The 18,681-nt window shown below is 39.8% G+C and overlaps 2 protein-coding genes and 2 long non-coding RNA genes across 4 annotated transcripts; 3 read left to right on the top strand and 1 right to left on the bottom strand.

Moving 5' to 3' along the window:
- The first annotated feature begins 126 nt into the window (after positions 1-126).
- LOC111869044 lies at positions 127-4,987 on the top strand. The gene is made up of 3 exons (XR_002843601.2): positions 127-348; positions 3,500-3,557; positions 4,907-4,987. It is a non-coding gene; the product is annotated as an uncharacterized LOC111869044 (long non-coding RNA).
- On the bottom strand, positions 695-7,274 carry LOC111869042 (meiotic nuclear division protein 1 homolog). The gene is made up of 5 exons (XM_023860236.2): positions 7,136-7,274; positions 2,589-2,696; positions 2,367-2,503; positions 1,595-1,832; positions 695-1,273 (listed from the first exon to the last, which is right to left on the bottom strand). The coding sequence occupies exons 2-5, from the start codon at positions 2,673-2,675 to the stop codon at positions 1,142-1,144; spliced, it is 594 nt and encodes a 197-aa protein (XP_023716004.1). The 5' UTR covers positions 2,676-2,696; positions 7,136-7,274; the 3' UTR covers positions 695-1,141.
- On the top strand, positions 5,038-6,183 carry LOC111869043 (zinc finger HIT domain-containing protein 1). Its single transcript, XM_023860237.2, has 3 exons — positions 5,038-5,274; positions 5,400-5,493; positions 5,878-6,183. The coding sequence occupies exons 1-3, from the start codon at positions 5,130-5,132 to the stop codon at positions 6,104-6,106; spliced, it is 468 nt and encodes a 155-aa protein (XP_023716005.1). The 5' UTR covers positions 5,038-5,129; the 3' UTR covers positions 6,107-6,183.
- Positions 7,275-7,826: 552 nt separating the features above from the next.
- On the top strand, positions 7,827-17,836 carry LOC111869035. Its single transcript, XR_002843600.2, has 3 exons — positions 7,827-8,129; positions 8,815-9,017; positions 17,684-17,836. It is a non-coding gene; the product is annotated as an uncharacterized LOC111869035 (long non-coding RNA).
- The last annotated feature ends 845 nt before the right edge of the window (positions 17,837-18,681 follow it).

Genomic DNA, 18,681 nt, shown 5'->3' with positions numbered 1-18,681 from the left:
TAAATTTTTGTGGTACACCACAACGGTGGAAACTGTGATAATCATACAAATATTCCCATTTCTTAGCTCGGCATATCATACTTTATAGAACTGCATTTCGTTCTGTGAGGTTGGCGGTATCGGTAGTGTCATACGATACGCATGCGCTACGCGACGGATCGTTGCGCTCGTTGAGCCAAAATTACATACACGCGATTTTTAAGTTTGGTATAGGTTGTTGGGACGAGTTTGTGAATGTGCCGAACTCTGCTGGAACTTTGTATTCAAATTTTATAAATCACATCGAATAATTAAGGAAGGAGGTACTTAAATTATGGTGAATGTAATGAAAGGTATTTTAATAGAATGGTAAGTGCGCGTAACAGGAATTGTGGTTATGTTTGCATATAATTGTCGTTGGGTCTGTGACGCTGCAGTGGCAGAAGATTGAAATTAGCACATCCCACTAGCCCCAACTTTTAAAGTATTTTTAGGTAATTTGTAAACAGTTCTTAGTGTGTTTAAATGTGAAAAAAATAGAGAATGCGGTGACATTGCCGTGATGGACATTGTTTCATCGTCCTGTTGCTTCATAGAGCTTTTGTAGTCTGTTCCCTGTACACTGTTCCAGTTGTCCCAAACCGGGCACTAACCCCACCCTTCCTGTTGTGGGTCTGCTGGACCACAAACCTTTCTATACACATGTACATCAAAGTAAAAAAATTCAATTTAATATTTATTGAACAAAAGAAGCATCAGACATATGTAGAACTTGCAAAAGAATGCTGTGTTACTTCTGTGTGAGTTCTTGCACAGGATTTGAGGTGAAATGAATCATATTTGATGTGTCGAGAGTTAAGTCTCGTGGGATACGTAGTGCTGTGCAGTCCACAGAGAGTTGACCAACATTTTGGAGGAACAAGTCGCTTCCATCTTCATGTTCAAAAAATGAGCCAAGCAAGAAACCATCACGAAGTAGATTCATCTCGACTTCCTACACATGTCTTGAAATGGTCAACAGTTGTCTTTAAGCAGAAGTGTATTATACATACATCACATAGACTGATAAACCAATCAGCATACTACAAACAACTGCTACATTGTTACATACATAATCACATTCTTAGAGCTTAGGAACACATCTTAAAGTATCTGTCTGACTTCAGAAGTCTATGTGTGCACTAATTCCAAAATGCTTATCCAGAGTTTTCATGTCTAAACCAAATTTTTTCTGACAAAATGACTGTACACACATTAAATTGTCAGTCCACCTCTCTACAGCTTTCTTTGCAATCTGAAAAAGATATATAATTAAAATGTAATGAGCTGAAACTGAATGTAAACAATATGACATAAATTCTACAGATCCTGTATAAATGTTACGTTTTTCTGGTTAAATTATCTGATTTTATTATGAGGAAAAATAAACATTCTTCTCCTTTGAGGCAAGTACAGGACAGTGCATCAAGATTAGGCCACAACTGGTTCCTCCCATATCCTTTAAAAATAACCTGAACTGTTGAAAGAACTGTTAAATAAATCAAGACTATAAACTTTTCATTGACTACATTAACAAAGAACCTAAGAATGGTTTCTTGAAAATCATGTTTCAAACCTCAGATTCATTTTTCATCTTCTCCCACATTTCGTATTCCTTTATTTCTTTTTGCAAGGACTCTTCCTCAGCCTTTAATTCAGCCACCTTCTTTAAAACCTCACTGCGTTCTTCTGTAGGTTCTCGTCCAGTTTTTGCAGCAGTAAGATTTTCCATAGATATCTTCAGTTTATTGTTAATATCATTCAGTTTTTCTGTCATACTCTCTAACTGCTTGGTCTTGATGTGTTTAGCTTTGCTGAAAAAGTAAATATATTTTGCACAGTAAACAGCTCAATTTAATGTCTACATCATCCAAAAGCTTTCTGCAAGATTTAAATGTATATGTACAGCATGCTTCATATTCTTTACATATATTAATGTACCATACATTGATCATTGCATGTCATACATTTTTACATCTCAAGGTCACGGGTTCCCTTCCCAATGAGGTCATTGGATTTTTCAATTGACCTAATTCTTCCAGCCACACTATGGCCCTGGGGTTGACTCAGCCTCTAACAGAAATTTGTATCAGGAATCATCCTTGGCACATATGGCTGACAACCCTCTGTGAGCCCACTGTCTAGAAAATATATATATACTTGTATATACAAGCAAGATCTCTTGGCTTTGGCTTAATACTGAAGTGGCTAACTGGAAAAAGTTCCCTTCATATTCTGCATCCCACTAACTGCACAAGAAAGGTCCCGAAAAAACCTACTGTTCCCTTTTATTCAAAATCAGATTTTGACTGGTTTAATAGGAAAACTGTTGCAACTATATGGAGTACCTAGGAAATGCCCAGAAATAAACTGATGTTCCAATCTTGTCTGTGTCTACCAGGCCATCATCCACCAAACTCTGAACCACATCTTTGACAGACTGCTCAGTGATTCCCTTTTCTTTTGGTGCAATTTTCTCCAGTTCCTATTGAAAGAAAATGTATTATAGGTTCATGCATAAATGCAAAATTGAAGCCTAGCCATTGACCACCTTTTGCAAACATTCTTACTTTCAGTTGAAAGAATTCCTTTTTCTCATAGAATATCTGCAGCATTCTAGTTCTTTTCTCTTCTACACTTAGTCCTTTCCGTGACATGATTTCTGCAATTACTGACCCCTGCAAAGAGAAATTTGGAGATGAAGCAGTGTTTTTTATCCCAGTGATGAGACAGATTGTAGGTTGGCAGGGTGAGTGGTTCCCTTGGGAGTCAGTGCGGGGTGTCTGAGTACTGCAACTTGAAATTAACTAATACATTTATTGATAATGTACACAGTTGTAGAGAAACCCCTGTTTGTAAGAAAATCAGTGGTCTGCGTGAGCAAGGGCAGCTGCCGACTCCCAGTATGAGACAGCTCTGCTCCACTTAATGGACACTCAGGCAGCGTCGATATTAAAAAGTGGCTTGATGATGCCCGGGAGGGGTATATATCTGGTCCAGTTAAGGCGTTGCCCTTCTGGAGTAATCTGTTAGCGTCATTCATTGCATCATCCTCGGGAGTTTTGGAGGGTCCACAGCTGTCTTGGTCTTAGTTAAAAACAAGCTTTTTTTCTTGTGACAGCACAAGTGAAGGACCAAGCTCTAATCTTTTGATCCTTCCTGAAGTTAATCTCTTGATACTTCCTGTCGGTACAGTCTTTTCCTCATATTACAGTATACCATATAACATATTATATCAATTACCTTATACAATAGTTCATTACATAATATGTATCGCCATATACCAAACAGGTATTAACATATACAACAGTTTATAGTAAGCATCACCATACCTTATACAACAGTCTATACTCGGTGTCACTATATACAACAGCAGGTTTTGAGCACTTTGTACCAATTTCATGACAAAGCTATGTTGTGTCTTAATGTCTGTAGTATATAAACACAGTTTGATAAAATTTTATAAAATTTTACTCCACAGCTATGCTACACTTTTAATCAGATTGACCCATATGGGTTGCTGCTTGTGAAATTTTCAGGTTAGTGTTACCTAGTTCATTAGTTGTGACCACATATGTAGGTGCGAGGAAATATTTGTATCTTGGAAAGTACTATCTTCTGGGATATAAGGTCATGTGGTCCACTGAGAGGCACCCATGGTTTCGGAGGAACATGCCACCATCTCCTCCAAAACAGTGGTTAACTTGCAATGGAGTACATAGAATTACATATGTCCCAGAAGACAGAACTCTTCATAACCACTGCTGTAAAAACCTCAAATCCTACAATCAAGTCATGATCACATTTCCGTGATATGACATGGAAAAAGAGGATCCTTGCATCATGATATAACAGCTGATACTCAAGCAAATAGAACCATACACTTTTCACTAAACATCTGTTCAATAAGTGATTAGTTTGATGAATTTGATTTGTTTCATTCTGGTCCATCACACTAACAATATTATAAAAAGTTAAAACAGTTCTGTCCAGTGGGACTGGTGAAGATTTTTCTTATTTCAATTCTTCATGCCCAGCACACCATGAACAACCACAGGACGACATCAAAGAACCTTCTTCTCAAGAACGACAGGCGGCACACGTTTGGCCCCCGTCAAGAGAATCAATAAGAAAGAGGACACGAACATATTTGGTTTATAAATTCTAACTTAACTAACAAAAATAATAAAAAAAAAATATATCCAGACAGCTGCTGTAGTTGTAAAAATTTTGAATTTTGTATCCATTTGTATATTTTAACACTCAGAACATCTATTATAATAGTAGTTTCCAAACTGTATTGATGTCCCTCTGATAATGGTCTCTAAGAACCAAAACATGTAAGGGCATGAAGAATTGAACTAAGAAAAATCTTCACCAATCACACTGGATTAAATTGTTTATCTTTTTATGATCAGTCTGAAGTGTTGTATCAGTATCTTTACAGTCAGATGTATGGGCCAAATAGGACTTTAATCCAAGATCTCTGAATTAAACCCCCATCTCCAAATCATTGTCTTTTAAGAAAACTGAAAAGTGCCTATTATTCATACTGGTATTTTGGAATAAATATTTGTGTAACTTAAATTTCTAACAAGTTTCAGAGAGAGAAAACACTGACATGTTCTATTTTGGACATAGGCCATTAGATGCCAAGATATATTTGTTGTACATTAATTTTTTATTGCAATGTGCATGTCTGTAATTATTCCAAAACGAAATAAATTTCAGTTACGAACACACTATTTTAATTCCCTTTATATGAAGATTTTTAGTATTTCCTGAGCATGCTTTTATAAAATAAACTCTATAAATGTCAGATTGTATTAAAAATGTGAAGGATATAATACAAACTCTATTTATTTACCAAATAAATTTTACTTTTCAGTGATCAGGCCATGAAACAGTTCCTTTTGCATCTGGATGAAACATTGGCTTTGGGAAAGAAATTCATTCTTCAAGATTTAGACGAGACACATCTGTTTATTTTATCTGATATCCTGGAAACCTTACAATCTCGCGTTGATGATTTAATGGACCAAATTAATTTCCCCTTGGCTGACAGAGGACTGTAAACTTGGGTGAAAGTCTAAAAGAACGTATAAAACAAAATGGCATCAGCAAGAGAATCAGGGCGTTTGAAAGATGCAAATCAGAAAAGGATTCTAGATGAAGCAGCCCGCCGAAGAAGAATGAGAAAAGCACTGGAAGCTCTAGAACAAGACAATTTCCACGACGATCCCCATGCTGATTTGGGTAAGTCTGCTAATAAGATTTTGAGACCCATCTTGAACGTGATCAGAAGATCATTGTGGTTTACATAGACCTTCCAATAGGTGCTACCTCATTCATATTTTGTTTTGATTTCCTTTAATTCCCAGTGATGAGCAAAAAGGTTCCAAAATTCCAGGAAACTTTAGAATCTAGAGGTGGAAGAAGGAAGAAAGCACGCAGTGCAGAATACTACAAACAGAGGTGAATTTTTTGAAGTTGATTCTAGGCTTTATTAATGATGCATTTCAGCTGTGTAGATGGTGTAATGTAAAATAACAGGGCAAGACTTTTGAGAATTGCATGAAGTACCCGAGGAAAGCCACAAAACCTCAGTTGATCTTCAGGCTGGGATTCCTGCTTCAAAATATGTAACAGGAATTCTGTCATGACATCCATTGCACAAAATGATAAGAACTTTGTTGGATTTGAGGTTCTCACAGCGGTGACCATGAAGAGCACAGTCTTCTGGGTTGTAGTGCCATAAACTTATTTGCATGGAAATGTAGTGTCTGTTAGATATAGTTTGATGAAGAGAGTTGCTATCCCCCGCCCCAGTATGCTTGAAGATATAATTTCCTGTTTCAGATTTCGCAAAACTTTTGCACAGCTGGTAGAAGAAGATCAAAACTACAATCCAGATCCACCAAATTACATGTCAGCTCAAGCTCCACCATCTAAAGTCCCTGAAAGACATTTCTGTGCTGTGTGCGGTTTCACAAGCAACTATAAGTGTATTCCATGTGGAGCCAGATATTGTAGTGTAAGATGTCTTGGCACTCACTTGGATACCAGATGCCTGAAATGGACTGCATAAATATGTTGTAATGTAACTGTATGAACATTATCTGATATGTAATTCAAAGTAAAAATGAACTTCTATTGCTAAAATTATCAGCATCAGGAAATATCCCACGGGCATTTCCACTTCCCAAATCCATTGCACCTTTTTTTTATTTGTATCGTGCCAGTAAGGTCATACAGGAATCCTAAAATGATTACAAATTATGTCTCTGGTCAAGCCATATTGACCATAGCAAACAAGTAATGAATGTAGAATTGGTTAGGTAGCAGAAACAATGGTGGGTGCAACAAATTTTAAATCGTAAGTACAGCAAAATGGAATGCTGGACAGCAGAAAGCAAGTTTGATATAATAATAAATATAGTTAGGTAGCACAGTAACTGCAGCAAAGTGTGTAGCATATTACCGAGTGTGCACAAGTAATGGTTTCATAAGGAGGAATTAAGATTTCTTTTTCTAAGCTCTGCTAGTGTATAACTCTTGCTGTGATTTGGGGGAAAATTTTCAAGGATAAAATTATGTATTTTACATAGGGAATGCGTTAAATGGTAAGTAAAAAAAATGCCCCATAAATGGAATGTTAGAATTGATTCTGGAAGAACTAAAAACAAAGATACTAAAAGGTAGAATAGGTAAACTTAAAAAAATATGAGGCCAAACTGTTTTTTCTGCATGTTCCCTCATTGTATTTCAAATACCGCTAAATTTCAACAGGCAGGTGAAGCTGGTAAAGCTTTGAAGAACTGCTACAGAAGTTTAACATTATGGGACCAGTTAATATAGTTCTGAAACAGCTATGTTGCAGTCACTAGATTCACCTGTGAGATTTACAGAAAGGGCCAAGTTGAACAGTCACTAGAGTCTACTGAAATGTTTAAAACACATATGATTTCGGTACATTTGTACACAGATGCGAAAATATAAGTTCTGCCAGTGATTATAAATTTAAAGCAATTTATACGTGGTCATAACAAAGGCAATGTAGAAATATCTCGTACATGTCCTAACTGAAACGTTCTTGATAACGCTGCAGGAAACTTACCGGTGCTGAATTTAAAATGAACAAACGACAAAATGCAAACTACCACCGTCCGACAGATACAGACTGAAACGTTTTCAGTAAATCTATATGAAACTTAGCGGTGCTGAAGTTCAAATAAGTGAACAACGAATTATGTACAAACGCCAACAGAATCAGGAGTACCAATAGTTGCAAAGTTTAAAGTTAGCTACATTATGTTTAAAAGAAATCACATTGTCTTTTACAAGTTCTACATGAGAAGTTAATCTAATTTCGAAATGTCAGTCTTTTATGAAAGGCCAAGGTTCATTGCCGTGTTCACAAATTATCGACAATATATCCTATCCTGAACCAGATGACAGTTCATAGTTACAATCGTAACAATGCATGCATTTAGCTCGAATCAATATTTCTCTAGCTATGACCGCCTTAATTTTACGTTTTTAACTGCCACGATATATAAATAATATTGCACAATGTTAATCATATAGTTCTTTTCTGCATTTGCGATCAGTACCACACAGTGATTGTCTCTCTTTATGCGGTTATGCAGGTACATTAAAAGTACATATTTCTACCAAAGGGATGACATCATGCATTACGCTAGCGTGTTTGGAGTTATGGCAGTTATTTTAGGCTCATAAATTATTTCCAAATCAAGTGTGCTTGATTTGGAAGAATTACAGTCTGTTCTGTGATGTTGGTGGTGCTGTCGGTCTCCAGATAGTTCCTTACGTTCGCGATAGGTGTCGGGGCGGTTTACTCTACTCGACTGGACCACAGAGGACTGGATGGGCAATGCCTGTTTTTTTTTTGTACATACATGTTTTCTAAATAAATAAAAAAAACACATACACGTTACTTGGGGGAAGGGGGTGTAGTGTATCGGAAGAAGTGAGCCAGATTCGTTCGAGCACTGAACCCGAAAAATCGTGAAAAGAAACACATTCTGAGGTCAAAATTACATATTAATGTAAAACAGCCCTAATTTTAACACATTATCATGCAACTTACAGTAAGTGTTATTTTCAAAATGAATAGCCTAGCATAAAATTAAAGTGACTTTTGTTGATTTTGTAGAGTATGTCTTTGCCCCATTTTTTTTTGTCTCTATAATAAACTAGGATAGCTCAGTTGATGTAGCGACTGGCAACTGGGTACAGGCTGGATGAGACAGGAGTCGGAGTTCGTGTCCCTGTAAGGTCAAGAATTTTGTCCAAGTCGTCCAGACCCGTTCTGGGGTCCACCCAGCCTTCTATCCAATGGTTACTGGGGACCTTGCTCTGGATGTAAAGTGGCTGGGGCGTGAAGCTGACCACTCACCTCTAACAAGTGTCCAGGTTAAGCACGGCTCTATACATCCACTTCCCCATACGCCTTCATTTCGTATTGCTTAATTAGTTAAGCATTTGTTTTTTATGCCTGCCTAATAATGGTGTGATGTCCATTTGTACGGGGTATATAAAAAATTCCAGTACTCACTATGTAAAACATCATAAGTCCTAATGTGTCACCCATGTGCATTTCTTTTTCTCTTAGCACAACATAAATGATTGCTAGGTGAGATGTGATAATGAGGCTTAGCACTGCAGGACCTTGTACAATAATTTCATGCAACTTTCAGCAGTAGTTCAGTTTTGTATTTGAATTGTGGATGCATTTTCTCTTATGAAACCTTCTAATGTATTATCACATGACAGGATATCAGGAATTCTTGTGGACCACTACATTAACGTTGGCAAAAGTGCTTGGCTCCGTCCAGTCCCTCTGTCAGGGAACAACACAGTCAAGTATTACTGAACAGGAAGAGTGAAATGGGTCAGTGCTGCCTTTCATGGAGTTGCAAGTTCTGAACGTTCAGGCACCCTGGTTGTGTCACAAAGTCTTCTCTTAACATTGCAAGGTAACTTTAATTGTTCATTTGTTATAAAAAATAATTATCAAATAACGTTATACCAGTTGTTTTCTCATGTTCTTCATGGTAAGGGGGGTTCTTACATTGCATGTAATTTAATAATCTAACTTCAACTTTGATAAATAGCACTTTAAACAGAATTAATTATTTTACTATGGTTGAAGAGAGTGGTGAATACTTGCAAGAAGCATTCTCAGCTTTCAAAATGTTCGTCAGCATTCAGTTCACTGACAAGCATCAGCCACCACTTTCATTCTGAGATCTATTTTCGTTTGTTTTTCATTGTTGCTTCAGGCAATCCATGTTCAAAGGATCATTTTTGCAGAAACTTTCATGGTGACCTGATAATGACTTCTGCGCACATTTATTAATAGCCTGTCTTCTATATTTCCAGTCTTGGACAACTTAATTCCCACCTCAGTATTGTCACTTTGGAAGGAGTATCCTTATGTCACTTTGCTTGAAAGTCGTTACAAATTTCAGGGATTGTCTTCCTTGTGTATGGTTCTTCATGAGCCCACACTCTCATTACTACTACTTTTTCAGGCTTATTTTCACCTTTGGCTACTATTTTCTTGTTTAAACTAACACAAACCTGCAACACAAAACGTAAACAAAGTAATAAATAAACAGCACTCATATCCATAAAATGAAAGAACTTTGCTGCACTTTGTACAATGTGTGCTTAGTAGGGGTGGAGTCCAACTGGGTCCACTCGGCATGGCGGCCACTGATTGGCCTACTGTAGCCTGTCCGGGTGATTATGATGATGGAAAATTTGGTGGAATGAAGAGTGGCAAGGGAAACCAAAGTACTCGGAGAAAACCTGCCCTAGCACCACTTTGTCCACCACAAATCCCACTTGACCAGACCCGGGATCGAACCCAGACAGCTGCAGTGTGAAGCCAGTGACTGACCGCTCGAGCTATGGCGTGGCTGTGCATATAATTAATATGAAAAATTATTTCTTATATCCTTGTTTGGCTGGTTAGATTGGTTTAAACAATGCAGGTATGAAGTAGCATTATTAATCAAGTTAACTGCTTAGTCAAGATTAGGTTCATGAAAACTACAAAAATATTATTAGCTTTACAACAGAGGTGTAAATCTTTTCTTCTCACCACTATGTATGACAAACTTTGGGCCTTATGCGGACTCCTAACCAATGGGCTTTGGATAGGTTGCCTTCGACTGAGTCTGTGAGTGAGTGTAGGTGTGGGCAGACACCATCTGCTTAGTTTTAGAGTAATTCATCTTGAGAAAGCTGTATCCAGTGTATTAGTCTAAGTAAGTAGGTTTGTTTTTAAAACAAAATTAGATTATTTTTAAAATTTGATCTTGTGTCCAGTTTCTTGAGACAGCCTTTGTGGTCTAGTGGTCAGAGTTCGATTCCCTGTGCTACCAGATTTTTTTTCTGAGAAATAGTGAGTCTGGAACAGGATCCACTCAGCCTCATGATGATAATTGAGGAGCTATTTCAAAGAAATAGCCGCTCCATTCTAGAAAACCGAAACTAACGGCATTGGGTTTCTGTTGCGCTGATCATGCCACACCCTCTATCCACAAAAGTTGGCACTAACTTTGCTGGCAAGCGGCGGTCGCTCGGTCGGTATAGTTTGCTTGCGGACTAAAATCATGGAGATTGTTTTGTTGTCATTGCAGATGTGTTTTATATGTCTGGATGTTTGACTTCATATGCTGTGGTGGCTCGAGAGAGGGAGTGCGTGTGTATGTGTGTGCTTGTGGGTATGCGTTTGTGTACTACACGTTATATACTCGTATATATATTAAATATTCGACTAATGCAACAGGACGCTCAGATACAATACTGTTACCTCCATATTGGCTTTGGTGACCAAATATGTTGCCATCTTTTCATATTTATTTTAACTACCTGTATTATGGCAGGTGGGTGAATTGTTATTCACAATAATGATATTCACATTTGTAATGGACAAACTTGCTGAAGAACTTATAATTCTGTGTTTTGGAAGATTGAATGATTTATGAATGCTTTGTAATACCTTCAATCTCTTTGTTGTTTCCTACACTTAGTTTCGTCATGGTATTTGGAAAAATTATTTATGAAACCCGTAGATGAGTACTTGTGCTTTATTGATGACCAATATTGAGTATTCGATCAGTATTCTACAGTTTCTGCATTTAGAACAGTATTACTCATTAAGCTGTGGATCTATACATCCACTCCCCCATACACTTTCATGACATAATGCTTAATTGGTTAAGCACAGGGACAACTTTACCTTACCTTATTACTTATTAAGTAAATAATGTATCAGAAAATCCAGAATTTCATAAACTATATTTTGGTTTCTAAATATAGATTCAACTGGAACTATTTGTTCATATCTGGATCGCCATTTAGGCGATTTTTGGAAAATCACTTTGACATTAACTTGTACTTCAAGAAAACTGATATCTGATGCTTGTCCCCAGAAGATTTTTTCCTGAAAAATATTAGAATAGTTTCAGCCCACCAACATGATATCATATTTCTGTAGGGAGATTATTTTTGAAAACTGGAGATATTGACATACTGGAACTTCATGACTTTTCATTACACATGGTGAAAAGACAGTGTGTATATCTCAGTTCAAAAACTTTCTGTAAGATTCAAGTTGATAAAAATAATTTGTATTCATCCAGCATAATGATTATTAGATGATCACTGCATGTACACATTTTCAGCTGTGTAGGAAATTGGGTTGCTGGGATTGGAGGCTTTTGGAACTATCTCAGGATTATGTTCAGTGGCAGACTTTGGTACTAATTATGCTTAACTTTTGGGTTAGTAGTTAGTAGAGCCCAAACGAAATGAAACTTATTAAAATAAATGCAATATACTTACCTATGTTGCTTATATTCTATTGTGACATGACGCCTGAAAGCCGGAATATTGGAGTCAGATCGGATGTTGATTCCCTAGGCAACGAGTATTAACAGGGCATATTTCCGGTACAATGACTTCAGTTGCTAGCGTTTTGATACACCCAGGGTAACTTTAACGGCAACGGATCGTCGTCCAAAGCACAATAACGGCTAAGAACGCAATAACTATACTGTTGAAAGAGGCCGCTTCTACACGGTTCGCCGAAACATTATAACATTAATTTGCCAGACGGAAGAGACAAATTCCGTGTGGAGGTGGGGTCGAATACCTCCACCGTAGCCATGCGAGTCGTAAGAGGCGACAGAAAGAGAAGCCTCAAACCTGAGACAATAAAATATGATCCGGAGTCCCACGGGACTCGGACCCGAGTTTGACTGCTCTGGGAGGACCAGCAGCAATTATAAACGACAGACCCGTCCTCTCGTCAGAGAGAGCGCCCACATCAACAAACCTGTAACTGTCTGACAGTAATAAAATCTGCTCGTAAGCTCCAGAGGGGTGCTTTATGCCAAGACAGACTGGCCGACTGACCGTAGGTCGTAACATAAGACTGAGACGGAAGGAGAACGGAGAAAGGATTCGTTGAGTCAGGAGTTCCAGTGGGATCCTGACAGAAAAAGACTAATTTGGACACAGAAGTTAGAAGTGAAGTCCTTAGCTCTTTAGTTCATGTGGTGTAGCTATAGTAACCTTTAAGTGTCACCATTGTATGTAATTACAACGTGTTCTAATTACAGTATAATTTAAAGTGTTATAGTCAATTGTAGTTCCGCCTGGTGCATATCCAATAAATCGACTCACCGAGCCAAATTTTCGTCTAAAGTCACTAAAATACGTGACACTATCAAACCTTTTACACCTGTTAAGATAAAGGAGTGCTACTCAACGTTATAAAGATATTGTAGGGCACTCATACAGTATGTTAAATGTTATTGTGTGGGACTGCATTCTGTGTAAAGAATAGCCTCAAATATAAATAAGTAATTATCAGAATGCCGGTCACGGTAGCCGAGCGGTCTAAGGCGTGCACTGTCTTCGCTCGCTCGGAAGCCGGGATCGTGGGTTCGGATCTGTTTCCTGTGAGGTACGAACTGAATTCTTATATATTATTCTTATACACTGCCGGTCACGGTAGCAGAGCGGTCTAAGGCGTGCACTGTCTTCGCTCGCTCGGAAGCCGGGATCGTGGGTTCGAATCCCACTCAGGCCATGGATGTTTAGTTTGAGTGTGTGCGTTTTTCTGTGCTTGTGTACAGGTAGAGGCCTTGCGACGAGCTGATCACCCGCCCAAGGAGTCCTACCGAATGTGTAAGATCTAGAGAAACCGAAGTGAACGGAGTTCATGGAGGTAGGCCTAGGCCCACTGGGGCTGTAGTGCCAAGGGAAAAAACTTATCAGAATAGCTACACAATTCTTTTATTAAGGTCCGTCGCAACACAAAAATAGAATGGTCAAGGCTAAAATTAGCTACAAGGTTCGGCTATTAAAGCCATCATCAGGCAAACACATGGTTACCATATTCACACACAACTGAACTGCAATTGCGATGGTGAAGCTGGCTACTTGATAATTATCACATTATAAAATACATGGTAAAAAATACAATGAACTATAAACTTATTATAAAAACTGAAGTTATGGCGTAAAATAAGGTTAAAACTCTTCATGTGATATTCCCTATCATCAAGTCAGTTCTTGCAATTTTGTTGTAATTCAGTGGACATGACGGTATATTCAGACTTGCATACATGTAATAAACTGCTTGGAGGCCCGTGGTATAAATGGTATAGTTTTGACATTAATTGTTTGGCCGGTGCCTCATCTTACAGTGTATTCTGTCCGTTCTGTAGGGAATAGAGATTGCAACTCCAGAATAGCTAATATCATAAGTTGTTCCTTTAGAGCTTCACGTCTTTCTGACAGATGATAAATGCTAGATTATCTCAAGCAGACGGGAGATATGTTTATCTTAATCCTCAACCTTGTTTATCATGAACAAAGATTGGCCTATGTAACAAGCATGGATACATATGGCGGTTTGATACAGTGCTGATATTCTGCATAACACTGACACACTGAATTGGATGGTATAGACTTGTAGGCTACACATTGAAATATTGACATGAGACTTCGGCTCTCACATCGTTGGCTGCGAGTGCAACGCCACGTAATCCCATGCAAGGTTACCGACATTTGGGAGTAGTGTACTGCCTTAATCTGTGAATTCGAAGGTTATGCCGAGACGCATATCTGCTGCCTACTGGTTGCGTCCTCGGCTTATACTTCGATCCTGAAGATGGAGGCGGTACATTCCTCCGAAACGTTGATAAACTTGCACTACACCACATAAAGAGGCGTCAGACCAAGACAGGAACAAGCATAGAGTTGTAACAGGATCGCTGACTAGCCACTGCACATGGAGACTGCACCTGCATGTCATGGGCCTCTCGAATGAAGCCACGTGCGGGAAATGTGAGCAGCCGGGGAATCCTCCTACCATATAAACAGAGAGCTTCATCTCTGCATGGTTAGGGCCATTGGGCAACAAGAGCCACGGGCTCTGGATGATTACGGCTGTGGCACTGTGGCCCTAACGAGATCGGGGGATGCATGCTGGACACCGAAGCGGTATGATCTGGGCAAAATAAAAAGATGTACCGCCATGTCAATAGACAGTCCTCAATACAGATTACACGGCCATTTTCCCGCCAGGTCACGTCACATGCGATTTGTCATTGATGCAGTTACTCTGGGGTGGGTTTTCTCCTAGTACTTAAGTTTCCCTCGCCAATTCTCCGTCCACAAAGTGCTTCACATTCGTTAATCGTCTCATCATCAATGTTATATAGTCTCAGTAATGACTCCATGGTCTGTAGTCCGCAAGAGAACTATAACGACCGTGCGACCTCCGCTTGTCGGCGAAGTTAGTGCCAACTTAATGACAGCGTCATTAAATAACAATCTACGACACTGCGACACGTCCCAGAAAATAGTTCCCTTCTAAGAATTACAATTTAAGATTTTACCCAACTAATTCAAGGACGTAAAATTCGAATAACTGCGCTGTCAAACTCATTAGCGGAACGTCCTCAGTTGCACTGCCTGCATGTGTAACCGCAGGTGAGAAACCCTACAACAGTAAGAATATATTCGTATTCGTCCTGTTTAGTGGCTTAAATAGGCATGCCATGACACAGGTGGGGCTCAGCCTCTCCGGTTCTGAGGGCGGGACGTCCTTTCATCTTTCAGACAGCCCAAATTTGACGGTAGATATTAATGGGGATCTGAGCTATTCTTGTGTTTGGGGTTAGAGTTGGGTGGTATTGTCAGGGTGTAACGGTGTTGCAGGTGCGAAATGTAGAACTGTAGGTAGAAGGTGAGGTAAAGCTATCCCTCTAACAGGCCCTGGACACCCATAGTTTTGTAAGACGTCGAGACTCCCATATTTTCTAGACAATCGGCTCACATATGGCGGCGAGGTCAGTCTCACGCTCCCGGTCGGCCTTCACATCCAGGAAGATTCCTGGTACTCATTTCTGTTAGAGGCTGAGTCGGCCCCAGAGCTATAGTGCGGCAGAAAGGAATAGGTCAGTTGAAGAATTCGGATGACCTCAACAGGAATCGAACCCCTCAACCTTCCCTCTTGTAGCATAGTGCCTGAACAAACTACGCTACCGCGTGCCCCCCTGTGTAATCATGTAAGAGGCCCTCAAACTCTTAAGCTACCCCAAAAACAGAAACAAAAAAGTCTGTTGTTTTAGTACTTAAGCGAACTATACCGACCGAGCGACCGCCGCTTGTCAGCGAAGTTAGTGCCAACTTTAGCGGATAGAGGGTGTCGCGTAGTCAGCGCAACGAATTCCCACAGCCGTTAATTTCAGTTTTCTAGACCGGTAAGCTACTCCCGAGCCCCCAAAATATCACCACGTGAGAGTTTTTGTTCACATGAACCTTTTGTTACAGAAATTAAATCAGCACATTAAAGTAGAAGCAACCGAACAGGTTGGCTTAGCGGTAATGCTCTAGACTCGTATTCGAGAGATCTCTGATTCGAATTTCAGCTGGTGCACCGCATATCCTGACTGAGTTTCAGTGGTTTTCCTCAGTCCCGTCAGCAACTACCGGTAAGGTATCTCTATAAGGTCAAGACAACTTCCCTCCGAATCCTCTGTAGTTTACGTACTATCCTGTCATTCGGTACTGTATAGTCTAGGTACTCACAGCATCGTTAAATAACCCACAAAGAAGGACATAAACCATAGAAAATAATGTAGTATCCAGTTGTTATATGAGAGGGGCATGCCGATCTGGTTGGTATAGCGGTGGCACTGAAGAATTGTATTCCGGGTGCCCCCGGTTGAAAGACAGATGTAGGTGGGAGAATAATATTAAATTGGGTCTTAGGATTGGGCGGTGTGAACTAAATTGATCTGGCTGAAGGTAGGGAGCAGTGGAGGGCTCTTGTGAACACGCTAATGAACCTTCGGGTTCCATATAATGCTGGGAAATTCTAGAGTAGCTGAGTGACTGACATCATCTCAAAAAGAACTCATCTCTTTTGAGTCAGTATATTAATCTATACCGAACGAGCGACCGCTACTTGTCGGCGAAGTTAGTGCTAACTTTTGCGGGTAGAGGGTGTCGCGTGGTCAGCGTAACGAATCCTCACGTCCGTTATGTTTGGTTTTCTAGACCGGAGCCGCTATTTCCTTGAAATAGCTCCTCAATTATCCTCACGAGGCTGAGTGGACCCATTTCCACACCCATTACTTCTCAGAAAATCGGGTAGTGCCAGGAATCGAACCCAGACCTCTGGATCTATATCCAAGAACTCTGTCGACTAGACCACAGAGGCGTTTTGTGTAGTTCGCTTGCGGACTAAAATTACGGAGGTTGTTTGTGTTTGTGTTTTTTTTTTTTGTTTTATTAATCTATACAAAGAATGTGATGAAGACGTCTGACTTTGAAGATTTTACTGAGCAGAGGGTTCCTTGTTGTTTTACAAATTCCGCAGAGCACCATATAAACATACATACAAAGGCTGTTTCTTTCAACGGTTCTTGAGTTCGTACATGAGGACAGACGTACATGGCTAAACTAATATAGGTGCACTTTTTGTAAATTTTCGTTGGGAATGCGTCATGGAGAAAGCTTAGAATATGAAGACGTGAGCAACACGTGTGCTGAGCCATTTTAAGAGCTATTTACCGCCTAACATCGTGACTTAACTCTTAGCAGTATTTGTGCAACATCGTTAGTCATTATTTTACTAATACTGAAGCGTGTCTCACTGTTACATCTCAACTTGATGCAGCTTGTTTTGCTGAAACTTAAATTACCGTCCTTACTTTTGTTGTCGGTGAGCATGTTTAAATTTACTCACGGTGGAATGACTCCCCCATTTATTATGCGTTCTTGCACAAACTCCTAAGTTCATAAGCTATCCCTGCANTTCGGAATCTCTTGTATTATGTATTTTGACATGATGGCTGAAAGCCAGAATAATGGAACGAATGCATAGGGCCATTGCTAGACAACGGCGCGGTAAAAAATTCTCACAGCAGCGAGTCAACATGCAACAATAGAAGAACTGTTGGAAATGATATTTTCAATGCGGTCGGTGCTGACTTTACATAACGATGCCACCAGCCAATTCAGAGGGGGACACATTTTAGAACCGTTTGATGTATTCCGTGATGTTCAACATTTTATAATTTTACCAACATTTGTTCTACCATTTCAGTGGAGGCGGGGTCGAATACCTCCACCGTGACCCTGCGGGTCATAGGGAGCGACGGAAAGGGAACCCAGTGCCTGGTGTCATAACCGGGCCCCTGTGATCTTAGCGGATATATACGAGGACCTGGCCCTCCAGGTTTGGGGAGTCTCGAGTCTGAGACAGTAAAAGTGGTCGCGAGTCCCGCGGGATTCGGATGTGAGAATGACTGCGCTGGTGAGGGCCAGCAACAATTATAAACGACAGACCCATCCTCTCGTCAAGAGAGGTGTTACGTAAGGGCTATTACCACAAGTGTTCTGTTTGAAAATAAAATTACTGATCGTGAGTCTCAAGGGGCTTGTCGTCTAGACGAAGTGATTGAGAGTAAACCGCCAGTCGTAAAGTAATTCTCACTTTCACTCTCACTCTGACTCGTGGAGGAGAGTCTGAAGGCTCCCATAGACGTCTGACAGTGTATGGTCATGAATCCTTCTGGACTGAACCAAGAATCACTATGCTGGCGAGGACCAATGGCAATTTAGCAATCAGTCAGTCAGTGTTAGTCATAGTCAGTTGAAGGCTAGTTCTGAGGTGATAGCCAGCCGGCAACGACGTAAGCACGGAAGCAGAGGAAATTGTTGGGATCTGTTGCCAGGCAATTCCTAGTGAAGTCACAGAAAATTTAATGTGTTCGGTGGTGAATTATAGAAAACGCTGTGATTCTTTATAGTTACGAGTTGTACAAATTCAATAAATCCAATTACCAATCCAAACCCCATGTCTAGTCACTTAACACGTGACAGTATATTTATCCAGTGACTAAAATACGTCAAATTTTAGGTGCATTTCATACTTATGAGTCACAAATGCTATTGGTACAGACCATTAAATTGCTGTACTTGCATTTATGCCTGCTTGTGTGAATAGTCACTTTAGAGAAACCGGAAACGTGTCTGTCCATAACGGACTATGGACTTCGCTCTCTCTACTTACACACTACAGCAAGCAATGTTGCAATACAA

Source organism: Cryptotermes secundus, unplaced genomic scaffold (genome assembly GCF_002891405.2).
Source record: "Cryptotermes secundus unplaced genomic scaffold, Csec_1.0 scaffold70, whole genome shotgun sequence".
In the NCBI taxonomy this organism is placed as follows: Eukaryota; Metazoa; Arthropoda; class Insecta; order Blattodea; family Kalotermitidae; genus Cryptotermes; species Cryptotermes secundus.
The sequence above is the reverse complement of the archived record's forward strand: the minus strand, read 5'-3'. Positions and strand labels throughout refer to the sequence as shown.